The sequence below is a fragment of the Numida meleagris genome, chromosome 9 (genome assembly GCF_002078875.1).
Source record: "Numida meleagris isolate 19003 breed g44 Domestic line chromosome 9, NumMel1.0, whole genome shotgun sequence".
Classification (NCBI taxonomy): Eukaryota; Metazoa; Chordata; class Aves; order Galliformes; family Numididae; genus Numida; species Numida meleagris.
This window is the reverse complement of record NC_034417.1, coordinates 8,701,101-8,717,215: the sequence shown is the minus strand read 5'-3', so window position 1 is coordinate 8,717,215 and position 16,115 is coordinate 8,701,101. Positions and strand designations below refer to the sequence as shown.

The window sequence follows — 16,115 nt, the reverse complement described above, 5'->3', positions numbered from 1 at the left end:
CAAAACCATTAAGATGCCTGATTAGAGATGAAAATACCTCCCATAGGATTTCAGCCATTTCATTCCTCCTTATTTCTAGAAGAGCTAATTAGCATCTCACTCAATGCTTTATCAACTTATCCCTACCTTGTAATGACACAGAGATAGAGCTGAATTTCACTCTCCATTTATCAGCCATTGAAAGATTCTTGGCAAATAATTACAGATCATAACATCTATATTCAGAAACTTCACCTTCTAACACCTGTAAGCATATTTGTCCTCATATTCATTCCAGCAAACATTAGAAGAAACTATTATTCAACACTGAAAAATAAAACAGAGACATGAGAAGATTATGAATCAGTATTATTATAATATTAAATATGGTGCTAACCGCATTAAGAAAATTGCCACTTACTTCCATTTCAGAAAGCACATTATTAAATTCTGTAAAAGGATTAGATCCAGCTACTGAACAAAAGCAGCTGCAAGTGGTTTTTTGTGTGTGTGTGTGTTTGATAGGAAGTGAAATGATTTCAAATGAAATTTCACCAGCTCAGATGTATAGATAAAAATGAAGCTATATTGATTTCATCTTCCTTCTTGCAAGAAGGATAACGCAAAGAAGTTGTATTACAGAACCGTTATCATTCCCTTATTATTACTTCACCTAAGGATCCCAGAGCTCTCTGTGAGTATCAGTTAAGACTTCAAGACAGAGCTGACTTGCTAAACTCATGTTCTGGAGAGAGGGGATATGGTAAGAAAAAAAAAACAAACAAACAAAAAAAAACAATTGACTGGTTAGCTCAGTAGCTAAACACCTGAGAGCCCCTTAGCAGACAATCTTTGGTCAAAACCCCAGGACACTGGGACCACAACCCAATTAAAACACTTTTGCCAAGATGTCAGGATATATGGCCAGAGTCTGCTCTGCATTTATGAGATTCTATGAACAGTATGAGTAAGTAAGATTAAGAATACAGTAAATATTTGTCCAGTACCACCTAAATTGTATGATCAAACAACATAGCCAAAGGCTGGTAGAGCAGGAAACACATAATAAATAGCAATACTTCGGTTAAAACATATAGTAAAACTAGGGGATAGCAGAAAGGTTATTGTTTACATATTGTTATGTAAAGTAGATTACCAATGAATTATTGGCTCATGCCATGCATATTCTTTCATTGCCGGGAAGTATCCTGCTTACCATATCTAGTGCAAGAACCTCAATTTTATTTAAATATTTACTTAAAATTGTATCAAGGAATGATGGCTTCCCATTGTCAGTTCTAAGCTACTCATTCTTTGCTCTTTGCCACAGCAGAAAATTGTCACCTAGAAAATATAAGTCTACTGAATTTTTCTTAAATTTGAGTCATTTATCATCAATCATTTCTGAAAACTACTGTAGGAACTGCATTACAGCACAAATAGTAAATTGTTTTTGAGAACTAGATCTTACAGGATTAAAAGGTTTTCATCCAGTGTACTAGTACAAAAACATTATCATGATACAGTGAGGCTTGGAATTCACAGGACAAGGAAGTTCATGGAGATCACCAAAAAGAAAGTTAAATTCCCTATTGAGTATTCGCTCCTAGTCTTGCTCCATGCTCTTTGGAGACCATACTCATCCTCTTGGAGTTTAAGAAGGCTACTGTTCTGAAATTTAGCTGCTAAACCCTAACAGGATCTGAGTTCAGGTAATCATGTAGCTGTACTTGTGTATTTATATTTGGGTAATGATGTGCTATTGATATACAGGAACAGTCACCAAATATTATAACATACTGAAAGCCTAAGTCTGCTATGTTCTTTAAAGTTATGAAGCAGTTTGTGAACATTTCAAAGTATACTATTGAGCCTGCTTAAATTTAGAAACCATTTATTGAATTATTGGGTTGAAGTCTGCTAACATAAATCCATTTCTATATTGGCAGGAGGGTAGGAAGTAGACAAAGAAGAGATACCCATCCTTGAGAATTCAAGGAACTTTGTAGAACTGAGCACAGGGATAGAGCGTGGACAGAGCAGTAGAAGTTTAAACCAATCCAAATCAGTATTTCGCTTCTAATAGCACAGACTGAACTGGGATCAGAGTAAAAGACTAATGAATATTACTGCAGTGGAGCCTTTGCAAGTCCAGTGATATTTATATGTTAGTCCACCGTTAGAAGAATCAAAAAATAAATTGAAGTTTGACATTTATTCAACAAGACTTTTTAAAAAGAACTTAAAAAGTGTGGTTTACAGGAGTTGACTTCAATATTCAGAGTAAATCTAATGAAATAAATCCCACTGACAGCGTAAGTATTAAGGTTCCTTCTGAGAACATGGAAAAATTAATTTAAATATGTTGTTTTAAATTATTTTTAAAATTTAAAACATTAAATGTATAATACACTACTATTTAATTAGCAAGAAACAGCAGCGCCTATGTACAAAATAAATCCCAGAGCAAGTCTAGGATAACTAGGGACAACTAAATCTAAACCACTGCATTTCTTGAACAAAAAGAATTGCTTCTATTGGGATCAAATTGGATGTACACTTTAACACGTCTGTTGTACCCTAGAAGTAAGGAAGGAGCCACACACGTGAAATAAAACAATGAGTAGTGATGCTTAGACAACAAACCTCCCAAAGAATCTTCAGTTTAATAATCCCACAATAGTAAAAATGTCAGGTAATAAATCTGATTGAGCATTCAAAATTATCTGTACCAAAAAAGCCATACCAGGATTTTTTAAATGAACTGGTGAACAAGTGCCAACAGATCTACACTAAATCCTCAGCCTCCAGTATCTCTTTAGAATTAAAGATCTTCTAAAGTCAAGCAACAAGAACAAAGCAATCATTGCAAACTGTTCTCAATTAAATGACAGAGCAGGTTTCATATATAAATAGCACCACGTTTTTGCCAACTGGATATAATATCTTCAGACCTAGAACAATGACTCACAAAAATAATGTTTGTGCACTAGATAAACAGCTGATAACAACTGTAAGAGCTGTCCATGGCAACTATGCTGTTAGGTTGTTATTATTAAAGAATATCACAGGAATTATTGTTATAAGGCAGCAATTATACTAAGAGTGTACTTGCACACACAAAAGAAGTTGTACACTTTTCACTTACTCATTGCAATCAGTGGCAAAATCCTGACAGACTGCACAGGATACTTGATCAAAACACTCATGACAAAAGCATAGGTGAGCAAATAAAATCTGATAGCATCATTAAACACTGAACTAGTTAATATTGAGGAGGGGTGGCTGTTTTACAGGAATATGTTCTACAAAGCTTAGAGCATTCTGTGCCAGTTGTGCACCTGTCTCTAGACAGGTATTCAAGAGGAATGTGTTCAGCATAAGGTGTTTACAGAGTATTGATCATACATGCAGAATAAAGACCCATGCATACAGTACACATACAGGAGAGTATTAATGTTTGCCTCAAGGTTAGTATTCCTTAAGTATTTCCTAAAGTTAAAAGATATCAGTACACTGAAAGACAATCACTTCCTCTCAAAACTATTTTTCAGAGCACATCATTCATTAACAGCTTCAGTTTTTTCTTATCGGAAAAATATCATTTTTCTTATTGTTTCAATGCATATAGTAAATCAAACTGTTTATTTGTAGTCATATCCTTCTGCTCATGCACCAAAATTGTATCTTTCAATAGTAATTATTCTACAAGAAAGACATCTTGCTCTTCTCATGTCCTTTCTGCTAGATTAGTCTTCTCCTCACCTTTGTGACTGTTATTAGCTGAGAATAAACAGGGAGCTAATTTTACATGAGACATCCAGTTCCAAGGAAAGTCTCAACCATCTGGAATGGATGTGAGAGGATTCTTGACACTTAGTTTTATCAGAGTTTTATCAGGCTCCCATATGGCTCTGAATTATTCTCTTTTTTTTTTTTTTTTTTTCAAAATAGCAAAGTGACACTCAGCAAGATTTTCTGCAAAACGCATTTCCCCATCATTAATTTGTTTATTTCACGTTGTCTGGTCAGCTTGTTAAAGCCACTACAGGATATACAGACTACTGCTAAAAAATAATGTTGTAGAGTATCACATCTTGCTGGGTAAAAATGAAAATACCTCAATGCTCTCCAGAAATAAAGGCAGTCTAACACAGTTATTTAAGAGACCTACCTCATTACTACAAACTAATGCTATTATAACCTAACTACCAAGTCTGACCTGCTACTCCTTTTTAAACTGTTGAGTAATTGGGTGTTAGCCACAGCTCTTTTTCTGTTCTTAAGTAATTGCTTTGCTAATATTTGGAATGACATTTTTAAAATTATTTTCTTCCACCCTCTCTGCATCCTGATTTCAGGCTGATCTGTAGTAACAGGTGTTTCAAAAAAAAATTAGAAAAGGGACACTCTTATAGAATCATAGAATTGCTCTGGCTGGAAAAGACCTTCAAGATCTTCAAGTCCAACTGCAACCAAATTGCACTACCCTAACTCTAACAACCCACCACTAAATCACGTCCCCAAGCACCACATCCAAACGGTTTTTAAACACATTCAGGGATGGTGACTCAGCCACCTCCCTGGGAAGCCTATTCCAGTGCTTAACAACCCTTTCTGTAAAGAAGTTTTTCCTGATATCCAACTGGTGCAACTTGAGGCCATTTCCCCCTGTCCTGTCACCTGTCACCAGTAAGAAGATTCCAGCCCCGCTCTCACTGCAATCATCTTTCAGGTATTTGAAGAGAGCAATGAGGTCTCCCCTCAGCCTCCTCTTCCCCAGACTAAACAGTCCCAGTTCCTTCAGTCGTTCCTCATAGGGCATATTGTCCAAGCCCTTCACAAGCCTTGTTGCACTTCTTTGGACCTGCTCCAGCACCTCAATGTCCTTTCTGTACTGAGGTGCCCAAAACTGAACACAGTACTTGAGGTGGGGCCTCACCAGTGCTGAGTACAGGGGCAGGATGACTTCCTTAGTCCTGCTCACCACACCATTCCTGATACAAGCCAGCATGCCATTGGCCTTCTTGGCCACCTGGGCACACTGCTGGCTCACATTCATATATATATATGAGTAATAAGATATAACGTATAAGATAATAAGATATAAAAATAAATTTATAGAGAGAGTCCAGACCAATACAGATCTATAATTATGGTCTAGCACAAAATGGTTCAGAAAAATATCTATTAAAACACTAAACCTCAACCCATGCAATATTCCAAAGACATTAAAATTTGAGAAACTTCCCAAGCTAAAGATCAGATACAGTAGCATCAGCAGATTGCAGTTTGCTTGTCCTTCACTGTTACACAATGCATCAAGCATGATAACTGGATGCCATACAGTAGTAGAGCAGTACATCATTCATGCTTTCCAAAATGTTTGCCACTGAGGACAAAAAATTCTTTCACATTTTACAAAAAAAAGAAAAGTGGAAAACGTTTCAGTGAAAAAAAGTTATTTCACTTCCAATTTACATAATACTTACACCAAATTACCATGTCATTCCCACACTTATGTGAGCTGTATGTTCTCAACGAATACAGAACTAGTTATACTTTTGGCTGAAAACAGAAGAAAATAACATTACCTGAAACATAACCCTATGAAAAAATCAAAGCTCACTAGAAAATAGCTTTAGTAGTAAAACCAGAGATTATATCCAACTCTAATGCTCCTTGTTCTTTGCAATCAAATACTGCTGACTACATGAAGACCCTGAAGGCACAGGAAGGTTTTGATTTGTGCACTTTAGCTCAAGCTCTTAATGAATTATGAAAAAATTTTAAAAGACTGAGAAGTGAAAGGTAGAGAATGATGACAACATATCAGGTTGAAGACATTTAGAAATCTGAATCCTTCCTGCACTGCCAAATGCTTTCTGAAAGGTTCCGCCACTACCACGTCACTTGCAGGAGCAGGCGCCTAAACATAATTTACTCCAGGAGTAGTAGGTTGCTCTCTTGTTGTTCAGCTCTCAGTCTGCACAACCAGCAGTCTAATTTCCATCAGGATCTTATCCTATTTAACACATACTGCTGACATGCAGAAACCTGAGGGTCTAATACACTATGTCCCAGCTATATTATGCTTATACTATGCATCCAGGTCAGCTGCCTGGGCAAAATGGCTAGCGTTTAACAGTGCTAGGAAGTGTTGTAGAGTGTTCTCTTTCCCCTCTTATCAAAGTTCTCCCTCTTGCCACAAAGACATTTCAGACACTGTAGCTCTTAGAACTAGGTATTATATAGGACATACTGTACTGATTTTGAAGTCAGATGGCACCTATTACATCACCACATCAAGTAGTGATTTGCAAAAGGCTCTTTTTTCAAAATTAAAGATATTCCTGTTGGAGTCCAAATAGTCCTACATGAAAAAAAAAAAAAAAGAAACCACCACAAATTGTACTCCTTCCCCTTGCTTTTCATTTAAGATGCTATTTCACCATTCATAAATATTTTGTCTTGCATCAAACCTCACACACTTGCTCCATCACAGCAGCAAGCATTACGTGATTACATTTCACATTATTCTCAACTGATTTTTGCTCAAGCTACTTGTAAAATTCTACAGAATCCAGTAGACAAGACTAATATATATACATTGATTTGGTTGATTAGACTATGGAAAATGTTGCTGAAACAAATACATAGCAGTCAATATAATCCCTCCCTCTGCCATCTCTGTTAAAGTATTTGTCATAATATCAAGTATTTTGCCTTAAAGTCTAAGGGAGTTTCTGTAGCAGGGAAACATAAACCTTCTGTCAAATACTACATTTTATCTGAAAAAAAAAAAAAACTAAAATAAAAAGCGTCAGGCTCTGTACTGCATACAAGTGACCGACACTAAAAGTCAAAGCTTTACTGAACCATGATGAATCAGATCATTAATCCACTCAGTTTTGCTGAAATTAAAGGTGTATTGAAATGGTATTTGATTTTTAGTGGGAATATGATGCTTTCGTTTTTTTCTTTCCAAATTCCCATACATTATCAAATTGTTGTTGAACTACGTCTCCTTTCTTCCCAGGACTATATTGTTTTCTTCCCACTGTTCCATAATACTTTCGCTTTTATTTCTTTCAGCTTAATCTGACAAAATTATATTATGTTTTAATCTATTTTGTGCTTATATTAAGAATGTTTCTAAAGGTTAGACAGCAGATCAATATGACAAAGTACTGCAGCAGTATACAATGCAGCTGAAGTTAAGTATGATACACTGAGTAGACTAATTTAACTAAATCTTCTGGGAGTAAAAAGATTTTCCTTGTTCAAGTCCTTGAATAATGCATGTTCGTATTCAATCATCTTATAAATTAATCTACAACATCATCCAAAATAATAGCGAATAGAACTTGAACAGTAGTATATTTTATACAGAAATGTGTTCTTGACTTGGGGTTATGCTTGCAGAGTAACTGCCTGCTTTTGCACTTCTGAAGTTAGTGAGACGGTAATAGGATATCCCAATAAAATTACTTCTGGAGATTAATTTAGTGATGGAAGTCTGCATTCCACTCCTGAAAAATTAATTCTTTTCTTGACTATCATCCTCCCACTTGACATTCTCCCATTTGCATTGCTGTCTCTTGAACAAAGCTTGCAGACTACTGCAAATATGGAAGTAATTTCTTTGTCCCTGCTACGATAGTTCACAAAAATAAATTTGGTATTTCTTAAAGCCCATTCTCTGTAGGAATTTTCATTTTAACTTCTTGCTTTTTCAGTTCTGTTTATTACCACCGTTAGATAAGCTTTTATTCTTTACGAAAAATCAAAGAAAAAGCTTGATAAAATGATATAAAAGTAAAAATTTATTTCTCCAGAAACACGCAAGCATTTTGAGAAATCACACTCCTATTCTCCTCTTCCTTCAAATAATTTATATCAAGTGCGTCCAACACACGGCCCTGCTGGATAGCCTGTAATGTAGCCACATAAACTTTTAACATTAGAATGTGATCTTTAGTGATAGTTTTCATGAGTTAATTGGGCATAACTCAAGCAAAGACTGTGTAGGCTACAATGGATTGGAACACTATGGAGGAGAGGGCACACTGCAGTGCCAGCTCTGCCCCTCACGCACCATCACACACAGCCAAATTAAATTTGGATGTTATCGGGTCAAAGTCTTTAAACTTAACTGCTTAATCTTTATGCTTACGTCTAAGGCTTGAGCACACTTTGTCCACGCTCTGGAATTATGCCATTTCACTGTCTCCACACTGAACCTTCCCCTAAGCAGGACTCAGTAGTTTGAGCATGGCATGGCAATAACTGCGCTTACATACTTGTAGTCACCTCAGAGCCAGAAGCACTGTTTGAGATTTATGGCAGAAACTACAGAAACCGGTGATATCACAGACACTATTGACTGATTGCCAAAAGTGCCCCTTTTCCTCAAAGGCTCAAGGGCTAAATCACATGGGGATAGACACACATAGCTCAGTAATACCTATCTTTTAGGAAGCCTGAACCTGTCCTTTCCCAAGCCCCGTTCAGTAGTGCTTCCCCTAAGACTCAAACATAATCAAACAGAGGGATTTGAATCTATTTCTTACAACCAGGCACACAAACGGAAATTTCTGAGTACTCTTTGTCCAAATGAAAATGAGACAATCCAAACAAACAAACAAAAAAATTAACAGGTCATACTGGGAATTCTGGTTTTCAGCGTGTTTTTCTTTTTCCCTGAGGCAAGTGTTCAGAGGTGCTGAAAGGGTAAAATTCAAAACTTCTTTGTAACAACATAAAATGTACATAATGATACTAACATAGTTCATAATCTCTGCTTGACAGTATGATTTTGAATTATCAAACTGAAAGCAATTAAGTGCTCAGAATGATTAAATCCAGATGAAGACTAAATTAATTAACTTTTTTTTTTTACAAAGGAGCATTGCATCTTCTGGTAATTAAATTTTATTAGAAATTGGGAAGCAGAGGCACAGGACTAAAATAATTGATATAATTGATCCATTGTTTTCTGGATGAGAAAGAACCATAACTAATGCATGGCACTCACCAAAGGAATCATAATTTTTGAGAGACTGAAAGGCAAAACTTCAGTAAATCTTGTTTCAAGAACAAAATCTCAGGTCATTTCAGAAATATAAGATCTTTAAATTACATTCCTGAAAAACACACACACATCAAATTAACCAGTTGGTAAAGATCTACACATTCAAAAAAAAAGGGGGGGGGGACACTTAATTTGTCAACTCCTTTTATGTAACTCTGTTTGACATTGCTGGCTTGGCTTGGGATAGTTCAAGAAGAGATTTGGATGATAATCATGTAACATGGATTTATTTCTGAACTGTGAGGAAACTGAAAACTCATAGATCCACAGAAGTTAGTGCATGCAAAACTACTCACAATAATTCAGCGACTGGATACAGTGGCCTTGACTTGATTCCAATTTTTCTTCATCTCTTTTTAAATGAGAACAGGCCAAACCTGACATCATTTACCTAATCTCCCTAGTTTTCCAAGCCTTCCTGTGTTCAAACAATTTAATTGAAATAAAATGTTAAAAAGATGATGAGGGAAAGATCAAAAGTAACAATGTTCTGGAATTGGCACCAGGATTATGTTGCATCCCTTTATATGCTGCATTTATGCAAATAACAGTCGTGCTTCAGAGATTAAAGGTGAGCTCAACTCATTGGCAATTATGTAAAGAATACAGATCAGCGAATGAAGCCTCTAAAGGATAGAAATGAACACAGCCATTTGTTTTCTTTTTTTTTTAAATCTGTTTCTATTTTTATTGTGTTGTTTTCTTTTTTGTTCAGTAATGAAAGGGAAGGGATGTAGGCATCCAAGCTTGAGCCCCCATACCTGGAAAAGTTTCCATTGCTGCACTTGAGAAAACTGGGTGTTAATTTCTTCCAATTTCAGTTAGACTTTACTATCAGACATCTCTTATTGTGTGCAATGCTATATTAATGCTTTCTGCATGCTCTTACAAGACAATCATTTTGAAATAATGTCCCCGTTTTAACTTAAATATTCTAGAATGTACTTTTTAAAAATGAGAATGTCAGCTCAGCCCTATTCCTTCATTATGGTAACAGCTGGATTTCTATTTCTAAATAGAGAATGTAAGAAGAAACCAGATGTAGTGCAACATGCACTGCAGTGAAACTTAGTCCCTTACTTAGTGACAAACTTAATGGTCTGTGTTATACAGAACAAAAGGGAAATACTTGTTCCCTGTTAACTCTTTGGAATGTGTAAGTGATAAATGGAATCCAGCTCCAAATCATTCCAGATACTTTTTTTAAGAGCCAAAACACATTTGCAGAACACTTTCCTACAGCAAAATCAAAACTTGTTCTCCTTTTTTTTTTTTTTTTTTTTTTTACAAGTGAGACTAGAAAAAGGTGGAATCAATCATTCCTTTTCCACTCAAATTTCAATGAGTTTATGTAACTGAGGCTGAACTTTGAAGCTCTTGTTTGAAGCTTCAAAATCAACTCCGCAGAGACAATCTTATGGCTTCATCCATCATACAGCATTAAGTCAGGGTAACATTGTACTTGTGGAACTGATTGTGAATTTCTAATAAAGTATCTTTTCATCTGAAAATGTCATTTGCTGAAACTGAACACCTACCTCAGGATTTATTTTCTTCCAAGAACGTATCCTCAGGCCAACAGCATTATTTGGCAGAAGGGAAATAGTAATCCCAAAAGTAAGATGGGTTTATTTAAAGCTGTTCTTTCTGCTGGCAGAAACTTATGTTGAAGCCTTTAGTTTAATGAACATTTCCATTCTGTCTAGTTTTATGGGTTTGTGGTTTTACTGTTTTTTGAGGGGGAGGAGGCAGTTTTTTTTTTCTTAATGTCTGATTCAAGTGAAAGCATATAGAACAGGGAATGTATTCTAGGTCCTACAAGTTCAATGAATTAATACACTGACTAGGCTGGAAAGAGGAGGCTAAGACTGAAGAACAGCTGAGAACTTTAGTGCTCATTCTGCATGCAGATGGCCTAATCATCTCCACTAATTCTCCGATCAATCCAGTGTAGTAATGATATAGGGAAGGTGAAGAACAATCTGACCCATGAGCAAAGGGCTTTGTTATCATTCTAAATAAGTTACTACTTTATTACACAAAGAGCACATACAGCTTTCTTATGGTGCATACATCGAACAAGCATTCCTTCATGCAACACTTACAGAATATCTGAACTGAATTAAAATAGATACAGGACTAATACAATTGAATACTTCTTCAGAAAACTTTCTTGTGTTGTTTAGTCCTGAAGGAATTTTATTTTAGCCACTAATGCTAAAAGCAAAAATTGGGAAATTTTGGACGAAACCTGTCATATCTGACAGAACTTCGTTCACCTCTTCTATAAGACAAATGTACAGTCCAAAGAGTTAACGTTTCCACTGAGAGACCTTCATCTGGACAAGAAACAAACTAATCAAATATGCTTTTAAACTTGCTAGCCTGCCAATACTCCAGCTGTGTTACTATGGCAGACAATGCAATGGGAGTGACATCCCCATCATAATAAACAGCTAAAATAGAGACAATTCTATTACAAACTAAAATGAACATTTTGTCATCTGTTACTAAAATACACAACTGCTGAAAATAGGGTCTTACAAATAATGATAAATATTCATTAGGACATCATTACAAAGCTATGAAAAACATGGTCAAACTCAGCTCACATTGCTGGCATGGCCTTATTACAAATCATGATACCTTCTCTCCAGATGCTCTACTCTTAACTGATTCTGAGCAATGATTTATCCTAAACACCAGTAGGCCATGTGGATGCTCAGGGTTTCACTGCAGGTTCTTAGTGCCTTGAATAACCGAGTCTTTTGAAAGAGGAACAGAAGGAGAATAGTCTACAGGCAGGCTGTAGGCAGCTAGGGAAAAGTCAAGCCGGGATAGTGGACCAGCTAAAAAGAAAGAGAGTGGATCCAGAAGATCCATTGTGGAGGAGAGAAGGGGAAAACTTGAGGGGTATTATGCACAGCTTTCCTCAGTTCTTCCTGTTGCCTGAAGTGCAAGAAATCAGAACAAAATGGAAATTGGCAAAAGACAAAATGGCAGGCCTACTCCATTCACACGCCAACACCCTTGGCACAAGTACCTCTTTCCTCACTGCTGTTCCCTCTGCTTAGGCTTTTAGTTTGCATCAGTTTCTGTACCAAAGTTGCTGTACCCATTCAAGGAGCAAACAGGTAACAAAATAAAGAAGAGATAGGAGATTCCCACCAGTCAGCAACTACCCAGAATAGAAACAAGAAAAGACCACGAACCTTAGCATTATCGAGAATAGCAGATATTTCTTCTATGGACCTCTGAGTTTTCATGTTGTTAAAAAGAAACGCAGTGTCTCCCCAGCTTGGACTTCACAACGATCACTTGGCTTTTAAGCGCTGCCACCACCGCCCACAAAAGCTTCAAAGTCACAAATGGAGCTATATATCATTGTGAAGAAAATATAGTCCAGATAATCCTAATAAGGGCCATCTTAAAACACAGTATTTTACTTGGTAAATAATAGGAAGCACCAGAACTAAGAAAGCTTTCAGCTAGTTTGTGTCTGCAACGGATGGCTGAATTACAGTTTTAAGGAAATAGTCCAGCCCTCCACCTGCTGGCTACACTTAGAGCAAGCAGCTTGCAAGTCAACGACAGCTTAAATCTAGCACTAGTGTAGTCCAAACTTGGTACCATTACAAGGTAATGCACCATGTTCATACCTCATTCAAGGGAATTCTATCAGCTGAAAGGTTCTTGAAGTTACAGACTCAAGATTGTATATGATACAGCTCCTTGTAAGAAAAAAAAAAAATGCTGGAAATTTGGATAGACATGCCAATTAAGAAACCAAGGCCTGAGGTACTAACAAAACTCTTTTCCCTATAACTTTTATATAAACATTCTGTGTTGTATCTCTACTGGTCATCAGCTTATCAAAGTACTCTGGTGAGATAAGAAAACGAGAATTCTTCTTTTCAGAATACGAAATTAATAAAAGGCATACTTCTCTGAAGCTATACCTATAAAGGCAGGTTAATAATAACAGGTAAAATCTGAAAAAGGAGTAGGTAAAACCTCCCAACTATCTTGAGTGGATTACCAATAAAGGAAGTGAAGAAACAAGAGCCAAACAAAAACATCACCACCTACAACAGGAGGTTGAATTTTTAATAACCAAATATCTGAAACAGTCTCAAGATTATTTCAGGAAACAACCATATTCCAGTCCTTGCTCCACCCTGGGACTTGACCTATCTAAGTGCACAGGAAGGTAGAGAATTTCTCCACAAATCAGAAATAAGAGAAACAGTGAATAAAGGCTGAGTCATCACAACCAGAACTCCACTTTCCACCTACACTTGCACATACACAAGATGAACAGCATTGTTTATGAACACTGACACATCTTAATATCAGATGAGTCATTACACAAGGTATTTTGGGATTTTTATCATAGCATGTGGCACAGATATAACAAATGGACTGCTTAAATCCAGCCCACGTGTTCTTTGTCCAGCACTTCATAAGGTTGCCTTTTCATAAAGCATGTATTTTTCTCTGCATTAAGACAATCTCACTTTAAACAGAAGCCCACTTCTGAAACTGAATTTGCTATCCTAGATTAAGTCTGGCTGGTGTTCAGTGTGGTCCTGTATGATCTACAGCATTAACTGTCCACGCTCATGCATTTCTTGCATCTGCTTTCATTTCTAAAATCCATCCTTAACTTTGAAAAATAATTTAAGTTGCATAACCAGTTGACCAAGGACAACACCTCCTTATTAGTTCTTGTAGTTCACATCAAAATTTGACTGCAGCAGTGCCTCAGCAACCTCAGAATCAGTCCTCATTCCTGCCCTGTGATTCTGTGAAGCAGCAGCAGCAACACCACAGGATCCAAGCCTCTTTGAAAGTGTTGAACACTGCTTTTGAGAACTCGCGCACTCATAGGACTCATTAGAACAAAGAATACTTAATCCTTCAGTAAAAATAACAAGACTATCCAGGTCCAATTTTACCCTATATAAAATATTTTTAACTCCTGGACAATATCACAAATTACAGATCCTTCTCTTGAAATACATGGTACCTTGTTAGAGCTGCACAGTACCTGGTGTTAACAAGGTTCTGAAGAGGCAGTTCAGGGGCATGTGGTCTTGTTATTTGAGCTGAGGTTTGCTGTGAGTGAATTCCTGGGAATTATTGGGTGCAATAATTGTACTTCAGAGTGGTGGGAATCTTATTTCTTTAGCTCATCAACTAGCATGCTTGCTTTAGTCCCTGATGTTCTCCTGCAGCATTCATGTTTGTAGACCTTTTGATGTCTTTCCATCATTCTTCATATTCTTTCATTATAACACCTGTTGCAGCAGTCAGTCTGCCCTTAGGCTTGTGATATCCACAGTGAATCTACAGTGACTAAGCTTGCTACTCATTTTAACCATTGACGCAGAACTGAAAGCATCGTTATATAACCAGCTCCTGGATACCACCCGAAATCTGTTGCTTTACTTCTGATCCCAGTGATGAAGTGGGCTTCTTAGCCTAGCACAGAGAAAGAGGGTTTGCATTTTCACATTTTGAAACACAGCATTCTCTCTTCAGGTTTTGTTTACATGCTGAGTACTCCCAGCGAGATGCTATCTATCCACAGACATATCACTACGGTACGAGTTGAATTCAAGACGTTCATATATTATTTTTAAAGGTACACTGAGTCCTTCAAATGTGTAGGCAGGAGAAATAACTCACCTGGAAGTGGTCTGGACAGCAAGTTTGAGTAATTTCATTCTCTTTACTGGGAATGTTGTAGGACTACATGTAATTTAATTGTTTATGTTGCATGTTCCTAAGACTACTCATAAAATGCAATTGTAAGTCTGGGTTGATAATATTTAGTTATTTATAGATAGGTGGCTAGCAGAATGCCATTTGCCGTGCTCTTTGGTCATGAAGTAATATCCACGCACTGTCAGATGAAGATGTTTCCATACTGCCCTAAAAGTCACATCAAGCTCAACAGAAACCACAAACAAGTCCGTTAACATTGTACCACTGGCAGTAAATTCTGTGGATGTCAGTGAACTGTTCCACACACACAAAACCAGCATCTATGATAACTGTAAGTTGGAAGGGTGCTACACCGTTTATCAGTTCTGCCCGAAGACTGATTTCAGCTCTCATTTCGCTGTTTCAGTCACAAGTATATCATTCCTGGGCTGAAATCCACAGCATTGATTCTGTTATCTTTCCAATGTGTGGATAAGTCAGATGGCTCCAAAATGGGAATGACAGCACGCAGCACAAAGGAGCACCACATCTGGTCAGCTGAAAATCACTGTATACTTTAAGACTTCTCCTGATAATATCTAATTTGGTATGAAATCAGATGTGCCACCCTTTGCAGATCTTGGATTTTTTTTGTGAGAAAGCACAACACACCAGATCCTAACAATTTAAGATGTCTAGGCAACACTATGGTGTGAATAAACATTGTCTCCAAAACACAACGGTATGAAACATTTGATGGCTTGTTTTATCTGTGTTGAATAAAGGAAAGCAATACAGAAAAAAGGTACAAAAAAGTCTTCGTTATTCACTTATGTATAAAACAAAATAAAAACCTTGAAAAAATATAGGTATTTGCATAAAGAACCAAATTAGAGAAGTTAATGAAATCAGAGATGCCAACTATAAAACCATTCTGAAAAGAGTACAGTATAGGTCCTCCTCAGTCTCCTAGCAACAAAATTTTCTCTGCTTTCTCAGAGTATCATGAAGTTGTGGAATCCTCCTCCTACACATAATTTGAAATCAAAAATGAAAACACAAGAACGGCCCATCTTACAGGCTGGAAGCTGAAAACACTTTCAAAGCCTGCTGAAACACACATCAGCAACAAGCAGCATCTGTTGTTGCCTTAACTATATTTTACTTGCAACTTAGCCATAATCAATAGGTATACATAGCAATCAGATGAACAATCCTGATAATAACAAAACCCAACAAAACACAGAAGGATGAGGAACGGGACATTAAAATAACTTCAGCAACGACCTCAGTACTTATAAGTAACTTATATTAGTAGAGAGAAAACTGATTT

General features: G+C 36.7%; 1 protein-coding gene across 7 annotated transcripts in view; it reads right to left on the bottom strand.

The window, feature by feature from the left end:
- GLDN (gliomedin) overlaps positions 1-16,115 on the bottom strand; it is a 113,595-nt gene that overhangs the window by 55,824 nt on the left and 41,656 nt on the right. For 2 of the 7 annotated variants that reach the window (XM_021407302.1, XM_021407296.1), the window contains exon 1: positions 12,286-12,574. The exons of 4 other annotated variants lie outside the window; for them this stretch is intronic. Coding sequence is in view for 1 of the 3 variants with exons in the window: in XM_021407296.1 (XP_021262971.1) it covers positions 12,286-12,339 (54 nt within the window). In the remaining 2 variants the exon portion in view is untranslated. Of the gene's footprint in view, positions 1-9,369; positions 9,572-12,285; positions 12,575-16,115 lie in introns of those variants that run through there. One more of the 7 variants, XM_021407303.1, reaches the window with a different exon arrangement.